General features: G+C 39.8%; 3 protein-coding genes and 1 pseudogene across 3 annotated transcripts in view; all 4 read right to left on the bottom strand.

Annotated features, from left to right (window-relative positions):
• LOC145501471 (uncharacterized) overlaps positions 1 to 382 on the bottom strand; it is a 10,642-nt gene extending 10,260 nt beyond the window's left edge. The window contains exon 1 of the mRNA XM_081480942.1: positions 348 to 382. Coding sequence (XP_081337068.1) covers positions 348 to 382 — 35 coding nt within the window. The remainder of the gene's footprint in view (positions 1 to 347) is intronic.
• Positions 383 to 1,782: 1,400 nt separating this feature from the next.
• Positions 1,783 to 4,422, bottom strand: LOC145501472 (uncharacterized; annotated as a pseudogene).
• Positions 4,423 to 9,270: 4,848 nt separating this feature from the next.
• LOC145501069 (uncharacterized) lies at positions 9,271 to 10,613 on the bottom strand. The gene has a single exon (XM_081480632.1). The coding sequence runs from the start codon at positions 10,522 to 10,524 to the stop codon at positions 9,628 to 9,630; it is 897 nt and encodes a 298-aa protein (XP_081336758.1). The 5' UTR covers positions 10,525 to 10,613; the 3' UTR covers positions 9,271 to 9,627.
• A 3,339-nt stretch (positions 10,614 to 13,952) lies between these two features.
• LOC145501473 (uncharacterized) lies at positions 13,953 to 23,385 on the bottom strand. Its single transcript, XM_081480943.1, has 6 exons — positions 23,145 to 23,385; positions 22,403 to 22,487; positions 21,789 to 21,890; positions 19,353 to 19,511; positions 14,905 to 15,110; positions 13,953 to 14,453 (listed from the first exon to the last, which is right to left on the bottom strand). The coding sequence occupies exons 1-6, from the start codon at positions 23,370 to 23,372 to the stop codon at positions 13,953 to 13,955; spliced, it is 1,281 nt and encodes a 426-aa protein (XP_081337069.1). The 5' UTR covers positions 23,373 to 23,385.
• Between the last annotated feature and the right edge of the window lie 2,142 nt (positions 23,386 to 25,527).

Raw genomic sequence — 25,527 nt, forward strand, 5'->3', positions numbered from 1 at the left:
TTGGTGAGTTTCGATCCGTCTAAAACCGACCTATTTGACTAACAATAAACAGATCAAAACCCACCAATGACTGATGACAAACTTTACACGAGTCTTTCAGCCAATACCATCATGGCTATACTGACCAATCACGTTCAATGGACCAGACTTGTAACATCATCGACTGACAAACACCATTCACTCAACTCTGAAGATGACTTCCGCTCAGGTTGTCAAAATGTCAGTAACCAACAAAAGTTCTTTTCAGAACTACTCTCACCCAGACGATCACGCTATATGAATCATTGACCCTGTTACACTATCTGCTGACCTTCAAGTTCTAAGCAAATGAAAAAAAAACTGTTTACCTGCAAAGCATACCCAAGTAGGAAAAGGCCAGCATTTTTGGTGCAAACTTGTCAACCACCTAGTAGTAACCCTCAAGACATACATACATACTTTATTTGCAACTCCCCAAAGGGGCTTTTCAGTTACAAAAGGAATAAAAAAGATAAAAATACGTCAATTAAAATGAATAAACAAACTGGGTCAGGAGTCTAAAATTAATTACAGTATTAAAATTTACAAAGTTTAAAATTGAATATTAAGAATTTACATTATTAACATTTAAAATATGTTTGGTCAAGTGTCCCTTAAAAGCTTTCACAGAAGGTAAACTTTTCAAATCATCACTTAGTTCATTCCAGATTTTTGCTCCGCGATATGCAAATGATCTTTGTCCGGTAGCCAGTCGGCAATGTGGAATGTTTAAGTCATTACTCTGTCTGGTGTTTCTTGTAGCGATTTGAGATCGGAAAATGAATTTATCAATCAAGTGGTCTGGAACAAGATTATGAATACATTTGAAAGTCATCACAGCGTCATTTATGTAGAGTCTATCGCTAACCTGCAGCCAATTCAAGGATTTGATGCCTTGTGAGATATGGTCGTACTTACGCAGTCCCAATACAATACGTGCAGCAAAATTTTGCACCAACTGTAATTTATCGATGTTAGACTTGCTTGTGTTCGACCAGACTGTAGAACAGTAAAACAGCTTACTGAAGGTAAAAGAATCCATAAGTAGAAGCAATGTCTTCTTATCCAATAAATGCTTTATCCTGTTTATTTCTATCAGTTTGTGCATGCAGTTAGAAGCTGTTTTTGTAACGTGATCGCTGTAAGTTAAAGATTGATCAAGATAAAGACCAAGGTCTTTGGCGACAATGACGGGATTGATTTCTTTTCCAAGCATTAAGACAGGTACTGCAGGCAATTGGCGGAGAAGTTGCGGCACGCCAATAAACAGAACTTTGGTTTTGTCCGGGTTAATTAGAAGAGAATTTTTGCAGCACCAGACACAGATATTTTTTAGATCCTCATTCAAATTGTCGATTGTAGTAGTTGTATTAGTTGAAGGAAAAGATAAATAGAGTTTGTTATCGTCAACATAGCAGGCAGATTTGCAGTGTAGAGGGACAGACAACTTCTTTGTTCCACTGAGGATGCTTTCTCTATTGGTTTTGTGAGAGTGCTCTTATTAAGGGCTAAACACAACTTTTCATAGGCCTCTGAAACTGCAATCAATACAATAGATTGAAACTTGATTAGAAAGTCCACAATTTTGGAGTGGTAATATTTCCATGGGCACAAGCATTGAACAGCCTATTTGGAAGGTCCTTGTGCTTGTTAGTAACATGACTAAGGAAGGCTCGGAATTTGGCAAGCTTAACTTGCCTGAGGCATTCTTGGGTTAATGTTACTGCTCAGTAAAAGTGTTTCACACATGCCTTTCTCCAACGGCCAATGATTTCACAGTTTTTCTCCTTGCTCAGTTTGGTTAGAATTTTCTATTTCTACAGAAAGATACAAACCATTGATAGCAATCAGATTATTCAAAGTGCAACTTACATGTTTAAACCAAGCTGATTCCATTCAATGTGAGAAGCCACTGACTGACTGATTTAGTTGTTCATTTGTCCCACTAATTATACTTTTTGAATGATATATATTACTATTTACATACTTTTCCCAATGTGCCAGAGATCAAAGAAGTGATTAACAACTGGCTTTCCTAGTTCATTGCATTTCTTGCCACACTCCTCTCTCATCCATTTAGCAATAGAGACATGTCTGTCAGATATAAGACTTAAAAATCATGCCACTGGCTAACAGAATAGGTGAATGCTTACTTGAAGGCCATGAACTCAACTCCTGAACTGCTTCCTACCTGGTTAGCCTAGAAAGTAATGTAAGGTACAGGTTTCATTATGGAAAAAGTATATATGTCTATGTTTGTGTCTTGTATTTTCCTCTCAGCAGGTTTCTGTGTACATGTATTCATGATAAGCAAGGTAGGGGCAGATCCAGTGAGGTTCTGTGCCCCACCTTGAACTGCATTTCCAAAACCTGTGCCTTTCAGGTAGTTTTTAATCCATGGCACCACCTTAGTCAATCCAAGGCCCCCTTTCTTTTATGCTAGTATGGATCTGCCACTCTAATGTGCGATTACATCTTTAATTTAATTTTCACACAAAAAAGAGATCCTCTCAGCCTTGTTACTATTAATTAGTAACTGGACCACTTGATTACTAGGGGAATTATACTTGCTTTGCTATAATTACTATTGCTTATCAAAAGTAGTCACTAATAATATTATAAGCTAGAGTATTTGAATTGGAGGATGTACAAGTAACACTCTAATGGAGATTAACCAAAGTTATATCACTTGCCTGTACAAGAACAATGTGAATGATAAGGCTCACTGTACAGCAGAAGATTGTACAAATTCCGTAGTTAGCAGAATGGCCCATGCTATCATGGCACCCATCTCCAGCCAACACAACCTCTTTCCCTTTCAGAGTGTCTAAAATTTTTTTGTGGTATTTACGCCAGAATGATATCACTGTTGCGATGAGGAGGTGTCTCTGGCGGTAATATTATGTGGGTTCACTATATACCAGAATTCCCACATGACGAAACACCAAAAGTACCTTCTTTATAGAGGCACCCGCACAAAGAACTGCAAAACTGAGTAAGAGATTACCAGCTGGGAATTTCCCAAGAAGGAAAGGCTGACTTTTCCATGTACAGATCTCTTTACATTTGTTACATTTTGTTTCAATTGTCAGCAGGGTTCCAATTTGTGGCGACGTGGCTTCGGGGTTGGGAGTGAAGCATATATGACAGTATTGGAAAAGGAGTAAGAGTTTGGAAAGAAAGACAATTCCTTTAGGCTCCCCTTGTTCATCCTTCTCTGCAATGCCAACCCTATTGTAAAAAAAGAATTAATAAATAGTAGTAAATGTACCTGTATTACTGGAATTGCAAACCCTTTGTTAAGGTTGTTAAGGTTGTTAAAGAAGCAGTCCTTAAAGATACAAAGTATTAATATTTTTTGGGGGGAGGAATACATGTAAGTTAAGAAATGGTCATAGATAAAACCAACCTTACTGTACAAGTGAAAAATGTAAAGAAGGTCATAAAGGAAATACCATGAGCAAATCAATCTCAAGTTAGGTACAGTGTAAAATGTGCAATAAAATTTTAAAAACCATGAGAGCTTACCAAAATTTATGGGAGTGAAGTCCTGTTGATCCTGTTGCATTTGATTTTGAAATGTTTAAACCCACTGTACTTGGTTAAGTGCCATCCTGTTCTTTAACCTGGTAACTTTGGCTTTTAGTAATTTACTTTCTGCCTTCTTTCTTTCTTGAATACCCGTGTTAATGCAGTGTATAAACTATGTGACAATGCGGGAGGTGTCTGCTTAAGGCATGTCTTAGTTCCTGGCATCAGTGGCCATGAATGCAGACACTTAAAACCACCAATTGGAAGGAAAAGGTTTTGTGCATGTCATTTAAGACCTACAATATGGAGAACGTTCAAAGAGCTCTGTCTGAGCAAGCATCTGTCCAGCTTCATTTAACAAAAGCATTCAGTGGTTCTAAAAAAATTCAAGGCACTGTGCCTCAGCTGTCAGGTCGTGCTGCCCTCGAGGCCCCAAAAATGAAGAAAGTTGCCTAGCAACGCTTTCTACGGTCAGAGAGAATTTGTGGTGATGGCGAAGGGAGAGCAACCATTGAGTGTAAACTCGTATGGAGTCCTATTTTTGAGTCCTCGGACAGCGGCATCCTCACTGTAAGAATCTACGTCAGAAAGGTTCATTTATAACATTCTAAAGTAACAGTACAATGTGTCAGCATTTTCAGCATTCACTGTACATTTATTTGTTCTGTTTCTTACCATTCAGTTACACATTTTATGTATTTTCCGCTGTTATTCCAAGTAATTAGTCGCAGTTGTTTTCATCTCACACCTGCTGCACCCGCTATTGTGCATTCCGTTTTGCATGGATGTCCTGATTGGCCAGTTATTAGTATCTATACTCTCCGCTGTCTCTTGAGTACCATTCACGCTCGCAGTTCCATACAGTTTATTCATCTTTCTGGTTTGTGTTTCCCTATTCGTGTGATGCCCAACAACCAAAAAGAGAGCAAAGGATCATCCGTTCCGGCTGAAGTAGGCCAAACGTTTTCAGGTGATAGTGGAGGCAACTCAGCAGCCGTTGTTCAAGTCTTTTCCATGTTTAAGGATTTTCTTGAGAAAAAATTAGAAGATAAAGGAAAGCAAATCAAACAAAGGAGTAAGATAGATAAAGAAGTTGTACAGCTAAAGTTCAAAGGTAACCAGAAACAATTTGAACTTAACGCCGAATTAGATGCCATTTTTGAAAGCATTGAAACCGAAAGTGAAAGCATCGAGCCAAATTTGTCGCAGATCAAGAAACTTTCCCAAGAAGCCAGGCAACGTATTCAAAAGCGACAGAAACTGATAAAAATCGCTGATAAAAGTAGGGATGGCTGGCAGGTTGTAGTTGAGTACGAGTCGGATGAGCTTGCATCCGGCAAGAGAAGCGGCGAGCCGCAAGAGACGTCAAAAGGAACAACTCTCCAGTGATCGTGGAAAGAAACCAAGAATTGCTTTGGGCGCTGATAATCAGCTTTTTCGTGGTAAGAAAAAGAGCCCCCTCTTTTCTTTGTATATTCATATGTGTTTTGGATCCGCTTGCACATCCTACCATAATTCTCGTGTGATTTGTTTGTATTACAGGAATTTAAGGGTAAAATGATTTACGTTCGTTTGAGCGAAGCGAATTAGAACGTTATTACTCATTATGTTAACCCGCTTTCACTTTTTGTGGTGGCCAGAGGCAAAATTAACTAAAAAAAGAGAAAAAAACAAACCACATTTTTGGCGATATTTTTACACTATTGCAAATGTGACATCACAGGATTTTATCCTGGGACTATCCTGAAACTAACAAGTTTGCACTGAATTACATGCCTCTACCATTGGTTCTAAAAGAGGAAAAGGGTTGGTTACTAATAATAGTTCTTGTTCTTGGAACAGTTTCATGTGTTGGAATTTTTTTTAAATAGTCAGCCATGTGCCATAATAATGATAGCATCCAAATTGGTTTTAAAATATAGGTTTAGTTCTTGAAGGAACAAATATTGTTTCAATATAATATTACAAATCACAACTTGGTCTAAAGGAAAGCTCAGCTGGTAGGATACAAGCCATAATAATTATTAATACTTGATGTTGTAACAAGTCATTAATTCTTACCCTGCTGAATGCTAACATTTTTAACTTCAGTACTCATAATGTGGTATATGAACCATTTGCTCTAATAAGCCCAAACAATGTGAAAACAGGAAATCAAAGTTATTCCAAGGCCAATATGTTATTTAATAACATATTGGGTTATTTTGATGGCTTTCGATGTTTCAAAATACTTTAAGTTTTATATTTTACAATGAGACAACTGGTGAAATGATTTAAAATAGATGAAAAAGATAAAGCCTAAGCCTAAGTCAAAACATGGTAATTAGATAAGTTAAATAGTGATAATCAGGATATGAAGAAATGTTTAAAATCGGTCAAGTTATAATGTTACAACAATTATTGGGATTAGCATTTTCATTTTTACACATATTCTCACAGATGAATCAGTCACTTCAGTTCCAACTGAAGAACCTGGTAATGTATAAGGTCCACAAAGTTGTAGTGAAGATTCCAAAAGGCTAAGCCCCCTTTGCAGGTGCTTTTGTGGATTTGTGTAACTGGTGTTAATATGCCAAAGCACTGTGAATGGGAATAGAGGAAATAAAATATGTTGAAAGATTTCAAAGCTTCAAAATTATGAAAATTAGTAAGACTTGAAGACACTTGAAGATGCTTGAAGACACTTGAAGATGCTTGAAGACACTTGAAGACTCTTGTAGAGCAACAATCCAAAAAGGCTACTAGGCATCTCTGTTGCTTCAGGAAGGCGAAACATGGTTTACTCAAATTAAGCGCTTATCCAAAATAAGACAATGACTACAAAAGCCATCATTTCTTTTTACTTCCCTCTGAAACACCTTGAGAAAAGTATCTCACAGAACAACAGCCTCAAAAGGCTAAGCCTCTCCGTTGCTTCAGGAAGGACAAACATGGTTTACTCAAATAAGGTACTAATCCGAATTAAGACAATGACTATAAAAGCCATCATTTCTTTTTATTTCCCTCTGACATAGCCTGCAAAAACAGCCTTCCTTCTTTGCTCCTGGCCTGAAGCCACTCAGGCTGGGAGCGAAGAATGGCTGTTTTTGCAGGCAACCTCTGACACACCTGGAGAAGAATATCTCAGACATTGACAGCGTCAAAAGGCTGGGTCTTTCTTGTTTCCCAGTCAGTGTTCCTTCTTACACTGAGCCACAACAGACAATGAATTATGACACACCATAGCGGACAAAAATGCTTGTGTCATTTTATATAAAACTTTTGCTCTTCAAGGATAACTTGTTCCTCCACGTCTACAACTTGTCTTCTGCATGTACAACTCGTCGTTGCATATATCTAACTTTTAGCCAGACTTGTACATGTTTTCCAAATAGTGTACTTGTGTTTACGTTTTGTGCTACTTCAGTTAAAACATATACAGCTTGTATTCCAACATACAACTTGTCAAAACGGTTTGAACTTGCGTATAATTTTCGTAAACCTGATTTTAAAAATACATAACTTGGTACCAAATATGTGTGTTACTATTAAATATCTACAACTTCTTTGATATTTACGTACAACTTGTTGTTGTTGAAAGCAGGGGGGACTAAATAGTATCCCAGAATGCACTGTAATTTGAAGCTTGTCAAGGTGTTCAACATGGCGGACTTTTAGCTGAAAGGATAAATAAATAAGGAGACAGGGGACGACCTTGTCTAATACCTCTTTGGATCTGAAAGAAATTACTGGACCAGCCGTTATTCAGAACACAGCTTTCCGTTTTACAGTAAAGAGCCTTTATCCACTTAATGATCGATGGACCAAAACCAAAGTAGTGCATGCTTTCGTAGATGGAAGACCACTCTAGTGAGTCAAAAGCTTTTTCAAAATTGATAAAAAGTAATAAGCCTGGAATATTATTTTCTGCGGCATAGCGAATGATACTGTCTATGAGCCGGATGTTTTCTCCAATAAATCTACCTTTCATAAACCCTGTCTGATCCTTGTTAATAAGTCTTGGGAGAACTGATTTAATATGATTTGCAATAGCTTTTCCAGCGATCTTATAGTCAGTATTCAGGAGAGTTATTGGACGCCAATTTTTAACGAAATAGAGTTCCGCGTCTTTTTTGGGAATTAGTTTAATGATACCATGTCTTTGTGTTATAGAGAGGCAACCAGATTCTAAAACGCAATTAAGTGCGGAGATCAAGAGGGAGGAGATATCTTTCCAGAAAACTTTATAAAATTCAGCTGGGAGACTGTCTGAACCAGGCGTCTTGCCCGAATCCATGCTTTTTACAGCTTCAGCACATTCCTTTTCGGACAAAGGACCCTCGCAGCTCTCTTGTTCCTCGAGCCCTAACACAGTTTCATTAACTTGTTGAAAGAAAAGTGACTGGGGGCCGTCATCTTCCTTGGAAGTATAAAGACTCTTGTAGAAAGATTCACATTCCGATAAAATTGCTACGTCGGAAGTGACAAATTCAGTGTCGTTAATTTTTGATTGACTTATTGTTCCTTGTTTAAAATGTCGACTTTCAAGGTTCAGAAAGTACTTGGTATTCTTTTCCCCTTCATTATACCATTGAGACTTTGAACAAAGGATTGCACCTTTGGTCCGATATTCTATTATTTTTTTGAGGTCCCTATTTAGGGTGTTAAGTTTTTCTATAACATTCTGGCTTGGAGGTTCACTACTGTTTCCGTTGTCAAGTTGTTTTTCTAAAATCACGATTGACTTTACTAGGTCCTCTTCTCTTTTCGTTCTTTCTGATTTTTTTGATGCCGTGTAAGAAATTAATTTCTCTCTCACTTTCAGTTTTACCATTTCCCAAAGTAAGATAGGGTTGACCGTCTCATCATTTTCATATTCGCTTACAGTATTTTCTATTGCCGCCTTGATTTTATCTAGGTAGCAAGTTTCTGATAGTAAAGAGGTATTCAGCTTCCAAAAGCCATTTCCTCTGGGGTTTGAGTGTAAAGATAAACTTAGAGTAATCATGGAATGATCAGTTTTAAACCCTGGGATAATGTCTGCCTGAGTGATATTGCAAGTGGAAGTTTGGCTTACTAGAAAAAAGTCCAATCTACAGTGTATGTCGGATAGCCGTTGCCGCCAGGTGTACTTCTTGGCTTCCGAATGAGAATTCTCCATATGTCGGACAAATCAAGGCTTTCACAGAAATCTCAAACTACTTTCAAGGCATTCTTATGTGTTCTAGGAAGGCCACTTTTGTTGTCTTTAACTAAGTCAAGAACTAAATTGAAGTCACCTCCGATTATAATTTCTTCACAGTGAAAGCTGGATAAGTGACTAAAAACAGCCTGAAAGAAATCTGGGTCATCCTTGTTAGGTGCATATACATTAGCTAGAGTTAGAAGTTCACTGTTTGTTTCGATATCACATATTACGAAACGGCCATTCGGATCCACAAAAGCCTTTAGAATCTTCAAGTTGAAGTTGTTGTTAAAAAGAATACCGACTCCCGCTTTGTTGCTGGAGCAGCAACTGAAGAGCGTTTTGTAACCCCATTCGCTAGTCCATATGTCCCTTGTGTTTTCAGTACAGTGGGCCTCTTGCAGCATACATATTGAAAAGTTTTTTGATCTGAGCCAATTAAACACCTCTCTTCTCTTAGTATTGTTCCCTATTCCCCTGACATTAAGTGACGCTATTTTCAGATTCATTGTTTTACAAGGAATCAAAAAGTTTTCATTTGGCTATTTTGCATAAATATCAGATTAGCATATAGGCTGTTTATCTTCGCTCTGTTTTTAAGAAAAGTATTGCTTTTGGTCTGGAGTTTAGAGCATAACAAGTGAGGTATTGTGTGAGGACGGAAGAAAAGAAAAAAATACATTGTGCACCTATGTAGACGACAAATCGGTTGAAAAATATTTGACTCAGAACGACAACAGTGAAGATAACTGAACTTAAAATAATGTTTACATGATGTAAAAGAGAATGACAATAAACACGCAACAAAAAAATAAAAACGAACAGTTTGTGGGGGGAGTCGATTAATCATTCATGTTTAGACGCCCTTTCCTGACTTTACCTTCATGTTTCAAAAGATACGGGTTCTTGATCTGCTACATATTGTCCAGGTCTTCCTTGCAAAAAATCTGGGTTGGTGATCCACTTGGAGAGGTCTTGACAAATATTTTACCATCTAAAGTCCAGACGCTTATTAGTGTTCCCTCTCTCCGTCGCTTGTTTGCCTCTTCCACCACTCTACGCCGAAACGTGGTTAAGTTCTCGTTAATGAAAATTCGCTGTTGCCCAGAGGAGGGATAACTAGGAAAGAGGTCGGAGACTTTAACTTGTTTTAGCTTTGTGTGCTCTCTGTAAATCGCTGATTTGATCTTGTGACTGCAGAACTTTGCGATTATTACCTTCCCGTAGTTGAGCTTGTGAGATATCTCAATATCTTTAGGTTTTACGGAGATGTTGAGAGCGTTTGCTACTTTGATTACCACCTCTTCTGTGTTGGAGTAAGCGTCTTGTGGTATACCATGAAATTCTAATGAATTTTTGCGAGTATACTGCTCTAGATTGTCAAGTTCTTCGCTGAGTCTTTCAGATTCCTCGTTCTGTTTTACTAACTCCTGTCTAGCGTTCTTTAGCTGCTTATCTGTGGAAGCTAGGGAATCTTTTAAAGCTTTGTTTTCGTCCTTTGCCTTCTGGATCAAGTCTTTTAAGTCTTTAAGCTCCCTCTCGTTGAAATTAGCACTTGCTTTCAGCTCTTCGATTTCCTTCTTTAACGCTTTATTTTCCTGACTGATGGAAAAAATTGCTGCTTGAATGCCGATAAGAATTTTCTTTATCTCCAGAAGGCTCGGCTCATCTTCATCTGCATCAAGGGTTACAGTGGTTCCCTTGCAGGCTTCTTCGAAGTTCTTGTCCGCCATGTTTGGTTTCTTCAAAGTGTTCAGGCTTTTTTCGGTTGGGCCCCGTTCTCCACGTTTGTGCTTCCTGGTGTTGGGCATTTGACTCAAATTAGTCAAAGAACAAGTGCTTACAATTCGAAATGATTCACTTGGATCGGTTCTTACTGCATGGAGGGCGTCTGTTTATGGCGTTCTACGCTAGCACATGAAAAGTACGTCTTGACGCCATGATTGCCCAGTCCCAGTCCATCTCTGGGATGTTACAAAACTAGAACCTGACTGCAGCGGGCATAGGTGATCTCACCAGCTTGCTCTCTGGAATCGATAATGGTAACATTAAGCTTGTACTTTATATGGATCATGTCTCCATTTTCACTAGTGGCAACTTTGATATTTTGTACATGACCATGTCTGAATAGTCCAAATGCCTTAAAATTAAATTTAAATTCTTGTAGTCTTTATTGCCTTCATTATCTCCTGATTTTCTCTTAGTAAAGTGATTCATCATGTTCTCAATTGTGAACGGTGGGAATTCAGCCCACTGGATGGAACATCAGTTTGCAGCCTGTGGGAACTCATGTAGAGTGTTCGGAGAACTCGTGCCCAATGAGGAAACATGAACTTTATTTTTCACATCAGATGCTAAGTGTTTCGAACTTTCAGTGAAATTGTTTTCCCATCCATTTTTTATGTAACTCACAACTCTACAAAAAAGAAAACGTTATATAGGTTTGAGAGGGGAAAAAACTGTTATTCCTGCCTGAAAATTGGGCAGGAAGAATGACGATCGTACATCCCACTGCTCACCTGTGCATTAGTTCACATTTGTAGGCGTCACTCGAAGCATTGTCATCTTTTGCCTTTTCTTCACGGTATGAAAGCCACATTCTCAGCCTAGGCTTTGTCAAATGACGAGGGCAGTTTCCATTGAGAAATTGTAGCCTCTCTTGTGAGAAAAATGCAAAATCCGGAGAGGAGCTCATAATTATTATTTTTCTCAAAGTTTTCTCATAAGGTGCTTGTACTCCCCTGGAATGTTGACCTGAAAGCCTCGCTTTCGCACACTCTGCAACTAACACTGCTGTATCGTGGGCTCAACTGTAATAACAGCTATTGGTACTTCTTAGGGTGAAGAAACTTTCAAGCCACTTCCACAGAACAGGATCTGGGTAACTCTTAGGGGTTCTTTTTAAAATTTCCGACAAGCACCCCTGTCCTTTTTATAAGGGAATCCTCCTCCTGGGGATGAAAGTACCTGTATACACTGTATATATGTATATCTATAAAATAATATAAGTGCTACCAATGCGCAATATGTTTATCCATCTCTCTCTCTCCGCTCTTTGTTCCAATTTGTACGGGATGCCTCATGATCTGCCATGCCCTTAAACATAGGAGTGGGTAGGGGGAGTATGGGCAACCAAGTGAGTGAGTGAGTAAGGTGTGTACTTTACACAAGATAGTACTTCTTTAAATCTGTCCCTAGACTTTGGGACCATTTTTGGCAGTGTGAAACTAACTTCATTTAGTTGTGAAATAGTATGGTATCAGTGATTCCACAATCATTGCATAACAATTATTTGTTTTAGGGTGGCCTGATACAGTTTAAACTACAGTTAAGAAAATTCATTTCTTACCTGGCTCATTTTTAGGCACAAACTCATCAGATGGAGGCTTGTCCTACATGGGGCTATAGATGGTTTTTCAAGAGTAGTTGTATTTCCTTGTTGCAACACCAATAACAATGCTGCAACTGTTCTTCAGTTGTTTTGTGGAGCAGTTAGAACATTCGGCCTTCCTACAAGAATGCGATGCAATCATGGCACAGAGAACATTGAAGTGGCTCGTTTGATGTTAAATGCTCATGGTGTTGAAGGGCCTCCTGTGTTAGCAGGCCGTTCTGTGCATAATCAACATATTGAATGTTTATGGGTTGATGTTGTGAGATACATTGTCACACCATACAGAAACATATTCACCTACTTAGAAAGCTTGGGCTTGCTTGACCCACTTAATGAACTACACCTGTTTGCATTACACTATGTTTACCAACCAAGGATCAACAGAAGCATCAAGGAATTTGTTTTGCAGTGGAATCACCATGGTTTGTCTTCAGAGAGATGTGAAACACCCTTGCAGCTAATGATTGAAGGTCTGTACAACTGTCTTCCTGATTTGAGTGATACAGGGACTGTGTCAGATAACTATGGAATTGATGATCTTGCACCAATACCTGAGTTGCAAACAGACAACAACATTCAAGTCCCTCGGTCAGAAATTGAACTTTCTCCCGTACAGCTTGATACACTGGCACTGGTTGTAAACCCTCTCAGTGATGACCTGAATAGTGGGGTTGACTTGTACTTGCAAGCTGTGGGTATCATTGCTAATTTTGTGCAAGAATAACAGTGACATGTATTACATGACTGTTGCACCTTTGCCCCCTTAAAGATCCAATTAGCGTAAGTTTGTAACTTCACTTGTGTGGCTCAGCATAGTTCTTATTTTATATTTTGAGCCCCTCATTCAAAGTTGTACAAATATGTAATTTGCTAAATTGCTTATGTGCGCTTTTAAGTCTTGGCATCAGAAGTTATTGATAGCAGTTGCTGCAGAGGGGGCTTCAATAAAATGTATGTATGTATGTAGCAGTGTTGTATCCATCAGCATTGTTATGGAAAGGACTACATCACAACGACATAACCTTACCCTGATATATGTCGGAGTTCATTGTGTTTTGGATAGCAAGTGTAAATTACAGATATCCCCACACAGTAATTGTGGCTGTGAGTCAATGCTTTTGATTAACCCACAAATTGTAAATACATTCTACCAGCCTTTACCCAAAAGCCTGATTTTGTGCCCAGGAGTGGATCCAGGATTTTTTATTGGAGAGTGTGCACCACTAAAAAATGACAAATCTGATTGGCAAGGTAAACAAATTTTAAAAGAGAATACGAAGAAGGCGGCTTCATTTCAGGGGGGTGCACACCCCCTTCACCCTCCCCCTAGATCTGCCCCTGATGCCCTTTCTGTTTCAAAACCATGGTTGATCAATTCCCCCTGTAAAACCTGCTTCCAGTTAGGACAAATTCAGCACAGAGAGAATACAATAAATTTTCATTTGAACACCAGACACGATGTGGATAACATTTAAACACTTTAATGAACTTCCAAAATGATCACTTCCATGTGATCAGAACAAAAACATAAACATAATAACAACAACCAATCAGAAGGAACTCTAAGTACCACAGGAGTAATTAATTATCAGAGCTAAATCGGTAAACGAATATTGACATGTGAGAAGAAGGTAACCTTACATAACCTTATGTAATAAAGTGTAATGTAACCTTACGTAACCTCATGTGCAAACGCAAATGCAAAACATGCAAATATGCACGCAAAACATGCACCTGTCTTCCCAAAATGAAGAAACTGAGATTTCATAGCTGCTGCAAAAACAATATCAAGGTAAGAGGGAAGTCTGCCAACATCAAATGGAATATATATTTATACATATCTATTCAAACACAGTTAAAGGACTTAGTTTTAGAAGTCAGAACAGCCTCAATAGAAGATGAAAATGTTTCCTGGTTGGGAAACACTTGAGGAAAGGTTATGGCCCTGAGACATGTGGAAGCAAATATGGATGTGACATTGTCAAACTTAACTTCAATATTGCCTAGGCCAAAGTTTGGTAAACAAGGTGTACCAGTTGTAAAAATGAGAAATTGTTTCAGAGTTTCTGGTGATGCAGTTTGCAAAAATTCTATTAGATACCCCTGAATAGTTGTTTCATCTGCAGTCATTGTCTGCAAGAATTCAAAAACTTTAATAACATCACTATTACTGCATTCCTTGTCATGTGGCACAAACAGCTCTTGGAAGAGCTCAGGGTACTGTTTCATCTCTGAACCAAATGTTAATATTTGCAATCCCTCTCTGATTTGATCAAGCACAATTTTGGGTAGTCCCAGAACATCATGCACTATAATGCCTTGCAAAACGATCATCTTGTTTGAATTCTGCAAATAGATATGTTTTATTTTGTTCAGCATTTAGGGAAGTGCCAGCTGTGATCATATCAATTCAATGTTTCTTTCGTTAATAATACAATCCATCTTTGAGATGCCAAGTGGCGATGTTGATTTTATGGTGCTTAAATTATTTACAATAGAATTCCAATAAATGTTCCAGAGAGTACATTATTATAATCACTGAAGATTTTATCAATTTTATTTCACAATTTCCACCTTGGTACAGTTTGACTTCGAATGTACAGAATAAAAACAGAAATAAAATAACAGTGAACTTACAGTCAAGGTCACGTTTTCACCACATTCAGACAAAAAGTTCAAGGTTTCATCTGTGTGCAAAGTTTGTCGGAAACATGTTGTTATCATGTTGCATGACAAATAGGGTGTGGCAATTTCACATAGATGTAAACTGAACTGGTTGATAAGAATTAACAATTACCGGAAATTCCTGTGTGACCAAACTATGACCATAGCTAATACAAGAATAGGATTGAGTAGAATTACGGACAGTTTGAGAATTGTACTTGATGTAATTGAATGGTGACTGTGTGATTAAAATACTTCTAAAAACATCTTGTGACTTTTGGAGAGCACCAAAGTAGAGGGGACATTCTCCAAATGCGGCACCTCCAACGGGACAGCTACCTACATGGTTGTGAGTATAATTTAGTCCTAAAGTCTATTTAAACCTACACCTCCGACTGAGATGGAGAATGCAAAGGGAAAACTGCAGATGAAACTTACGCAACTAGAAATCCATGCCAAGAGAACAGAACAAGTGCTAGATTCAGGATCTGTAGAGGCTATCGAGAGACATACGGGAGCATTAAGGTCTACAATATCTGAAGCGGATGAGTTAAAGCATGCGTTAGAAGCATTACAGATAGAAGCAAAGGAAGATCTTGGTGACATAGGCACGTGGAATGCTGCGATTGACCTTCAGTTGCTGAAAGCTGACGAAGAGGTTGGGAAGCTTCGCAAATGGCTCAAAGACAGAAGACACCAAGAAGAGATGACCGTGCATGAAGTTCAACTCAAATTCAAGATGAAACTGCGTGAAGAAAAGATGAAACTTCAGACCAACCTCACTACGAAAGAGAGCCACAAGGGAGGCAGGTCACCTAAACAAACACAAGTAAAGCTACCACAGATTGAGATTAAAAGGTTCGAGAGCTCTTACTTGGATTGGCCAAGGTTCTGGGGTCAGTTCATGGACAATCGACAAGGCCAAAATAGCACCTATCAATAAATTCACCTATATATGTGGGCTACTGGGTCCAAAGGTTAAAACCGCTGTGGAAGCCTTGCCGTTTACAGCTGGGGGTTACAATAGAGCCAAGTCAATATTACTAAGTAATCATGGGAAGGAATCCGAAGTAATAAAGGTGTATGTCAAAGAAATAATGGCTCTCCCTGTCATCACAAGCACCAACCCTAGGAGGATAAGCGAGTTTAGCGAGACATTGACATACTGTGTTCAAGCACGTAACAATGACACTAGATAAACTGCCAGCAATTCAGGGAGACCTAACACAAATGGATCCAGAATGGAATTTCACTCAGTTGTCAGAGGCAGTAAGACTAGACAAAAAGAAACCCAGTTGAAGAACGAGAAACATCAGAACAACTTAATTCGAAACATGACCACTCAGATGAGCTCTTCCAAGCACGCGGTGGCGATGGTAAGCCAAACAAATGTTAGTTTATTGTAGTGATGTGACGTACAGATCATCAGAATGCCAGAAGATCTCAACAGTGGACGAATGAAAGCAGTTTCTCGCGAAAAAGAAGCTATGTTTTAATTGTGCGACACTGAATCACTACGCTGCAGTGTTTCAGCAAGAAAACATGTTTACATTGTCACAAATGTCATCACTCTTCGATATGTGATCGTGAACAAACAGACAGCGGGAAGCAGACGTTGACAGCCAGTGAGAACAATGAAGGAATCATGCCAGTCTTAACAGTAAAGGTCGATGGTATTACCTGTCATGCGTTGATAGATACTGGTGCGGGGAGCTCATATGCATCTAAGAAGTTGTTGGATCTCCTAAAGAAAAAGCCAAGTGAAACGAAAACAAAACATGTGGGTATGCTAATTACCTCAAAAATAACCAAACTAGAAGTGTACGACACCGTTGTAGAATCCTTAGACGGGAATTATCAGATGTCTGTAAAACTGACGAGAGTGAACAAAGTAGAGCTGTTATGCAAGGAGTCAAAATCACAGACCGTGACAAGAAGGACCAACTTCCCATACATGTTGTACTAGGAAATGTGGAATATGCATGCATAAAAACTGAGACAAAGCCTCAAATTGGACAGGATGGGGAACCGGTGGCGGAGAAAACTAAACTGGGATGGTTTATCGTGAGTCCGGGATCAGAATTTGACCATAACATGATGCTGCTGACGCAAACATCACAGAGTGACTATGAGGACCTGTGCAGGCTTGACATACTAGGGCTTGCAGACACACCAGAACATGACCAGAGCATGGTGCACACAGAATTTAAGGAACAACTACAACGCTCACCAGATGGATGGTGTGAAACTGGACTACCATGGCAGGCAATCATCCAGACCTACCAACAAACAAACAAGGAAGTATACGACGCCTGTCAAGTCTGACCAGAAAACTGCAGCACATTAACTTCACCGATGAGTACGATGCCATTATACGAGAGCAACACCAGAACAAAGTAGCTGAAGTCGCACCAGAAGAAATCATGGGGAAAGAATTCTACATCCCACACAAAGCAGTGGTTAGAGAAACCGCTGAAACAACCAAGATGCGCATAGTCTATGATGCTTCTGCAAGAGCAACGCCAGAGTTACTGTCGCTGAACGACTGCCTTTATCCTGGCCCTCCATTGCAAAACAAGCTTTGGGACATACTAGTGAGACAGAGAGCATACCCTATAGCTGTAACTGCAGACATCCAGAAAGCCTTCTTACAAATACGCATCCGGGAGTGTAAACATGATGCATTAAGATTCCATTGGAGAAAAAGTGAACATGGGACATTAGAGATACTACATTTCACTTGTGTGCTTTTCAGTCTAGCCCCATCGCCCTTTCTACTCGGTGGCATAATCAAAGCTCATTTAGATGCTTGGGAAGAACGAGAACCAGAGATAGTGGCAGAGCTTCAACGCAGGTTGTATGACGATGATCTACTCACCAGTGGACGAAATACAAGCCAGGCCCAGCAGCGTAAAGAGAAAGCTGTTCAGATATTCAGTGACACAACATTCCAACTCCACAAGAGGCATTCCAACGTCAAACAGCTAGAGGAAGATCTAAACCTGATTGTCCCCCCTGAAGAGCAGTCATTTGCCAAACAACAACTAAATGTTAAACCGAGTGAATCTAAGATGTTGGGACTCAAGTGGGACAAACAGCAAGACACCTTAGCGGTAGTGATACCCAAAGAAGAAACCCAGCCAACCAAGCGAGGACACCTGGGAAAGATGGCTAAGATTTATGATCCCTTAGGCCTGATTGCACCATTGATGCTCACTACAAAGCAGATTTATCGTGAGTTGTGTGAAACCAATGTACAATGGGATGCAAAGATCAACGGAGAGCTCCTACGGTGCTGGAAAAAATGGGAGGAGCAATTACCTTGTGAACAGCAAGTACCGCGATCAATGACATGTTATCAAGAAGCAATACAAGGAGTAGAACTACACTCTTTTGCGGACACATCAGAATGAGGAGTAAAAGTGGCAGTCTATGCAGTTGTACGCCAACCATCAGGCAACACTCAAAGATAACTGGTTGCCAAGAGTCGACTTGTCAAATAGGGACTGACTATTCCACGCCTAGAATTGATTGCAGCGCACATGGCTACCAATCTATTGATATATGTGCACAATGCCCTAGATAACGTGCCCTCCCCAAAGGTGTTTGGATAGTTAGACAGCACCGTTGGACTTTGTTGGATCAAGGGAAATGGCCAGTACAGTTTGTCGCACATTGAGTTGGCAAGATACAATTACACAAGGAGATCGATTGGAGGTACGTTTCTACAGATGAAAACCCTGCAGACCTAGGAGCAGAGGTGCTCCAGTTCAATCAGCACTTTGGCAACAGGGACCGGCGTGGCTCCAGGACAAGTCCAGGTGGCCAATTAACTCAGTCACTCGATCGTCACCAGCATCAGAGGTGGAAGCCAAAGTTATTAGGGAAGTGCTCAACCTAGCGCAAACCAAATCAGAGCCACACCAGTTTGACAAACTCCTTGAATGCAACAGCTTGCGGCAAACTTTAAGAGTCGACGCATGGATCAAGAGATTCATCCATAACTGCAAGCACAAAGACAAGAAACTTGGGCCCCTACTCACAGAAGAAATAAGACGTACGTGGTTGGTAGATTAAGCGAGTCCAATGGCGAGACTGAGAAACCACGGGCTACCGTATTTACTCCAATAAGCACCGCGGTGCTTATTTAATTTTTCGCGTCTCCAGTGTGGCGCTTATTCGAGCACGGTGCTTATCCGAAGGCAGCACTTATTTAAAGGGCTCATACCCAAAAAACAAAATATTTTGATTGTACAATTTAATTTACTTCATGAATATTTTTCATGGCTTACAGGCTTCAAGTTAACTTAAGTTTTGGCATTCATAACAGCCTCGTGAATACTTTTCCGCAGGTTTTCAACAACGCTTCACTCAATGTCAATGTCCTGACTGTTGCTGAAAGTTCACAAGATCTAACACAGGATGCACTTTGTCTTAGTCTGTGCATTTAAAAGTAGTTCAGTTTCTCTCAAGCACTTTTACAAACACAACAAACTTAAACGTCCTGTAGTCACATAGTTATTGGACGTTTTCTTCTGGTATCTAGTAATACCCGGTATCTTCAGTTGACTTCAATGTCACTATCCCCCTCTTGGTCAGAGTCTAGAAGTTCCAATGGTGGTGGGTACGCTTCTTCTACATCAGAATCTGTAGTATCAAAAGGATTGGCATTTGCTGGCTCACTCAAGATCTCCAGCTGTGAGCGAAGCATAGCTTTTCCAGGGCTACGTGACTGGCCGTCTTTGAAACAATAAATAACATCGTTGCATGAACCGTCAACAGGGAGGTTTAAAGTACAGCTTCGGAAAGACTCCTTAATGACCTGGAAGCAGGTTGATTGCCATTAATTTCAGCATAAGCAATGACTTCTTTCTTGAACGACAGATTGTATTTCTTCAATGTTTTCCCCTTGTGGAAAATCGCGTCCTTATTCGTCACTCTCTCAACCAAGCACGCTCGACAGTCAAGTGTCATTCGGTGTGCGTGGCAAGTTATTTTAGGCAGTGAAATACGAGATACAAAAACCCTCAACTTGTCGCGTAACATGAGCACATTTGTTGCATGACAAGTTGTAAGAAAAATGAGCAAGAAAGTCAAAATTTGTTGCTCAAAGTAGACCCATGCTCTACTTTTCACAACAAATTTCTTCAACTTGCAACAAATGTTTTTGGTGCACGACAAGCTGATCACGCAAGGTGAAAAATGCGAGACATCAACCCAAAACTTGCAACGGAACAATGTTGCACGACAAGTTGAGGGTATTATTTCACAGCCTCTATCTGTAATGGGTCATTTCCAGGACGTGCATGATTTGCTGTGGTTGGTTGGATTTAATAAAGCAGGTCAGTAGGGTTTCTCTGGAGCTTCAGCACTGCAGTGTCACATTTGAGCGCTTAGCAGAATATTTACCTCTCAGAAACATTGCAAAAATGGCAAGAGTCTCCCCAGTTTAATACAAGATGTATTACAGAGTATCTTTCGAGACAGTCATCAGAGGACACCATGTGTATAAACAGTCGTGGAAACCCGAAATCAACCAAGTGTTACACTGAGAAGAAGATAAAAGGGTCGAAGCCAAAGAATACAACACCGACGCAATCGGCATGTACGTGACACATGAACGCCCATGTACCAATAGAACTATCGCATTTGTTGACCTTCCTCTTACAAGCAAACACTGACAATCTCCTTACTGCAACAGTTACAGGGAAGAGAAAGAGGGAGGTTGGTCTTGTCGTACCGGCAAAGTTTACAGCCTTCACGCAAGAACTGAAGAATGCGAAAATTTTGAAGAGAGAACTGAATGAAAGAGCGTAGAGATATACTCACTTTGAACTGAAAAACATCACTACTGTTGAAAATAAATTCCCAATGCTGGTTTAGAACCACATTGCAGCGAGTACAGTGCATTTTTATCATCTTATGGAAATACTTGAATTAGCGCCACACCGCAGCTGCGGCGCTTATTAACTTTTCGACACCATGTGCGGCGCTTAATTGAGGGTGGCGCTTACTTGGAGGCGGCGCTTATTCGAGTAAATACGGTACCCTCAAATTAGCAGGCATCTCAACCTGAAACCCAATGAAGAAGGAGTGATGACGTGCCATGGCCGAATACAAGGGCAAACTGCGATATACCTACCGAACAGTGAAAGGTTTACAGGAAAACTGGTCCAACAAGTTCACTGCAAGACGCGGCATGGGGGAGTCGCTCTGACAATGGCAGCAGTAAGAGAGAGATACTGGGTACCAAAGCTTCGTAGCTTGGTCAAATCGGCCCAAAGTAAGTTCTATGGTTGCAAGAGATTCAATGCAACTCCAGCCAGAAACCCAATACCTGGTCAGTTACTGGAAGATCAGACCACAGTTGGCACGGCATTTGAAGTCATCGGTACAGATTTCGCTGTACCAGTGAAGTACAAATGGAAAGAAAAGTCAAGGAAACGCCTATCTGGCTATCTTCACTTGCAGCCTTTCAAGGGCTATACACTTAGAATTAATGGCCAGCATGGAGACGGACAACTTTATCACATGTCTTAGTGAAGTGCTACTCGACATTGAAACGCAGATTAATTAAGCTATGTGGAAGATGACATTGAGTTACCAATCTTAACGCCTGCAACCTTCTTGTACCAGCAAACAAACCAGTTACCAGGAGAGGAGACCTGGAGGATAACAAATCGAGACATCCGGAGACATGCTAAGTATCTGCAAACCTGCAAGGACAAGATGTGGAGTCGCTGGCAGAGAGAATACCTTACAGCACTAAGAGAAAGACACAACCTGACGCATGCAGTGACCAAGTTCCAACCTAAGGAAGGAGACGTCGTCATAGTGAAAACCGACAGCAAGAATCATGGAACATGGCCGCTGGCCATAGTGAATGACGTGTACCTGGGCAGTGACGGCGTCATACGTGCAGTTAAACTCAAAACCACGAAAAGCATGCTGGAATGACCAGTACAACATTTGTACTCATTGGAACTTGAGTGTGATCTCTACATTCCAGTGGCAGACCTGCCCTTAAATCCACAGGCTCAGGATACCCACCCTGAAAGAGATGCAGCACCAGTAGCAAGGGTACGAATGAAACAACTTGCAGATGGTGAACATTGTGAACTATGAACAGTAATCAAACAAGTTGCAGATGTTGACCAATGTGAAATATGAACGGTAAATCAGTTCCTGAAAACTGATCCATTAGCAGTAGAACATATCATTGTTTTGTTCTGAGGGAATCAGTACACAGCCTGAACTGTGAATTTTGAAATCGTCAATAGGACGTGACGTTGATCGAGGACTGATTATTATTTTGTTACCGCTCGTGTGATTCCAATAGTTCAAGATTCAAATCGTGTGATTAAAACAGAATTATGACATATGCTTCAATGGCAAACCATATGAGGGGAGTGTGTGTCGGAAACGTGTTGTTATCATGTTGCATGACAAATAGGGTGTGGCGATTTCACATAGATGTAAACTGAACCAGTTGATAAGAATTAACAATTACTGGAAATTCCTGTGTGACCAAACTATGACCATAGCTAATACAAGAATAGATCAAGTAGAATTACAGACAGTTCGAGAATTGTAGTCGATGTGATTGAATGGTGAATGTGTGATTAAAATACTTCTAAAAACATCTTGTGACTTTTGGAGAGCACTTAAGTAGATGGGACATTCTCCAAAAGTTGACACATCACTTGTGTTTGCAATCTGTGGAAATACACAAATGAGGACAGTTATTCTGTCCATCACAGTCTTCCTAAAAGTATTTCAGAATCTATAAGTGTATTTCAAGACTTCCATTTCCTTGAGTTTGTTTTCTTTTTTGTTTATATAGAGACACTGAACAAAAAAGTATCAGCAACTTTCCATGAATTGGGCATACAGTCCAACCTCTGGTTGCGACCAACTCTCCTCAGTGACCAGTTTTCCAAAATACCAAAAGTTCACAAGTCAAACTATATTTGGAACTTCTTGTAAACAACCACATCTCATAAGCGACCACTACCACTTTTAGCTGAAAGTTTGAAATTTTCTATCATTTTTAACTCCCATAAGCGACCACTTACAAATAATGAAGCATAAATTGGATAACAAGTTGTTGCATTGAACATGATTGCATTCCTGGGCAGCACAAGAGACGGAAATTTCTCAATGGCAACACACGGTTTTTTCCTAAATTAATCTTTACATGAATAAAACATTTAAAACAAGATGTGTCTACAGTTAGCATAAGCTACTGTGGCAAACTTTTGACCCAATAAGGTCCAACCTCTTGTAAGAGACCACCTCCTGTAAGCCACCATGTAGACTTGACATTTTGGGTGGTTGCTTATGGGAGGTTCAACTGTTTCTGTTATTTTGCACTAAGGAACAGAGGTTGCAGGTTACTAAAAGTATACTTGCCTGGTCGAGGAAATGCATTGTAGAAACAGTGCAATCATTCACAGAAATTTTCTGCACAGCAGCATCAAAATCGCCTGTGGCTAGATAGTGGTAAACAGATGGACTGAATGCAGGGAAACCAGGCCCACCCTGAAGGATGCTGTGGGTTATCACAGTACCAACAAGTTTCATGATACCAGAAACAACCATATTGGAGTTGTAGATGGGAGTTTTAAAGGTGTCACCATTAAAGAACTGTTGTGATATCTCTTGCAGGAGTTGGGTATAAAACTGGTGTGTTACACCACCAGGATCTGCTGCCCTTTATAAACAACAAGAAGTTTCTTCCTGGCATCAAATTTGCAGTCCTTATAGTACGCCAAAGCATCATCTAGAATGTCATCTTCATCAACTCTAACTTTTTCCTTTTCACTTCTGAAATTCCTCTGAATTTGCTCAATTATTTCTTGTAGGGTGACTACATCATGATCCTTAGGAAGGAATGTTGGTTGGAAGAGAACACTATCAAAGTCTGAAGTGTCATTTGTCACATTTGAAGACAATGCAAGAGCTGCCATGTCAACAGTGACATGAATATTTAATGCATCCTGCAACTCTTCTCTATTGTGGGAGGGAAACATTTCCATCAGTTTAATCAGCTTTTCTCCTTCAGTTAGAACGGATGATGGTCCAGCCACTGGCAATTCCTCTTCAGGAGAGGAACTGTTTGGAGTGCTTGACATCTTCCAAACCTTGATTCCAGTGGGTGGTTCAGACTCTCCATCACTACAAGAAGGAAGTAGGAAGGAGTAAGGAACTAAGGGAGACAGACACAAAGCACTTCAAAAAACATCATAATAAAAAAAAACAGGAAACAATAAAGTTCAATGTCAAGAAGCTTTCATGGTACATGTAGTAGTATTTTTAACCAACCTTTCTATGAAGTAATCAAGCCTCAACTGATTGTCTTCTGCCTGTCCCTAACAGAAGGAAGAACAAAAATCATTAAGTACTAGGTATGATCTCCTCTTGTAAAGTGCTAAATCCACCTGGTGAAGTAAATTAGCATGTGTAATCAAATGGCGACGAGTGAAATTAGCAGATAATTTCACGCGAGTTTTGTCAAAATTCTGATATTTCCCGAGCCTTTAGGTGAGGGAAACTATCAGAATTTTGACGAAACGCAAGTGCAATTATTTCCTAATTTCACAAGAAAACCTTTTGATTACCTTTTAATATCGTGGGTTACAAATTACGCTCACAACCGTAACTTTTTTAGTGGTGTATTCTATCGAAAACCGTGAACGTTACGAAGAATATAGTTTTAGTTTCAAGCATACATTATTGCTAAAGTTTGTAATTTTCTGATTTTCTTCTCAAAAAACACCTTTCAAATTCTTCGTGCTTGTGCTTGTTCAAAATTATGGCAACTGTCACATCTTTCTTAAATGATTGGCTCTAATTCGTCATGAACTGATGAATGAAATGACAATGGTGCCCTTTGAAATGAGCTGAAACTAAAATTTTGCACAAGGCCATGTAAAGTTTTGACAGTTTGTTCTGAAGTGAAATTATCACCAAAAATTTAATTTATGGTCTAAGAAAACTTGCCTAAATGAAAGTCAAGCAAAAATGCACAAAGTTGAAAAACCTTCCAAGCTGGCAAGGAGCATATGGTTATGGACAAATTATACATCACAGCTTGTCGTGCATGAAGCATTGGCCTGTCCGGCATGTCCTTGGTTTATCACCACATTACAGTTGTGGAAATTGTAGACGTGCCCACTGCTCACCACTGCAGTGGACTGGATTAGCGGCTGAAGGGGAACTCGGCTGGTTGTCTGGTTAAAGTGGATTTCTTTGCCATCAGTGATGCTAGACAGTTGTCGCTGCTCGTCTTCGTTCCCAGAGTTGTAGGCTTCAATGCCCTGTTCTTGCCAATGGCCAGTTATTGTTATTATTTTGGATTTTGGAACTCCCTTGACCTTCAACTTTCTGACCACCGTTTTCTGGACTGAGTGGTTGGATAATCTGTTTTAGGGACCCACATTTGTAATCGGTTCCATCTTGTTTACACACAAAGGCGTAAAACCGGTTGAGTACTTCATGCAACTGCTCAGGAAGAATCATCTCCAGGTATCTTTCAAGTTTATTTTCATCACGCCACTTCTCAAAATCCCTCACCCGGGTAATTTGCTCTTTTGCGTACTTAAGTTTTCTGCCGCTTCTTTTAATTCCGTAACTTCTTCAATGGTACAGTCACCGTCTTAAATCTCGACACCATCTTGGCACTGATCGAGATACAAGAGATGTTGCCATGGCAATTTTATAATTTTACATCTGAAATTATGAATTAATGCTAAAA

This window comes from Orbicella franksi, chromosome 10, assembly GCF_964199315.1.
Source record: "Orbicella franksi chromosome 10, jaOrbFran1.1, whole genome shotgun sequence".
Lineage (NCBI taxonomy): Eukaryota > Metazoa > Cnidaria > Anthozoa > Scleractinia > Merulinidae > Orbicella > Orbicella franksi.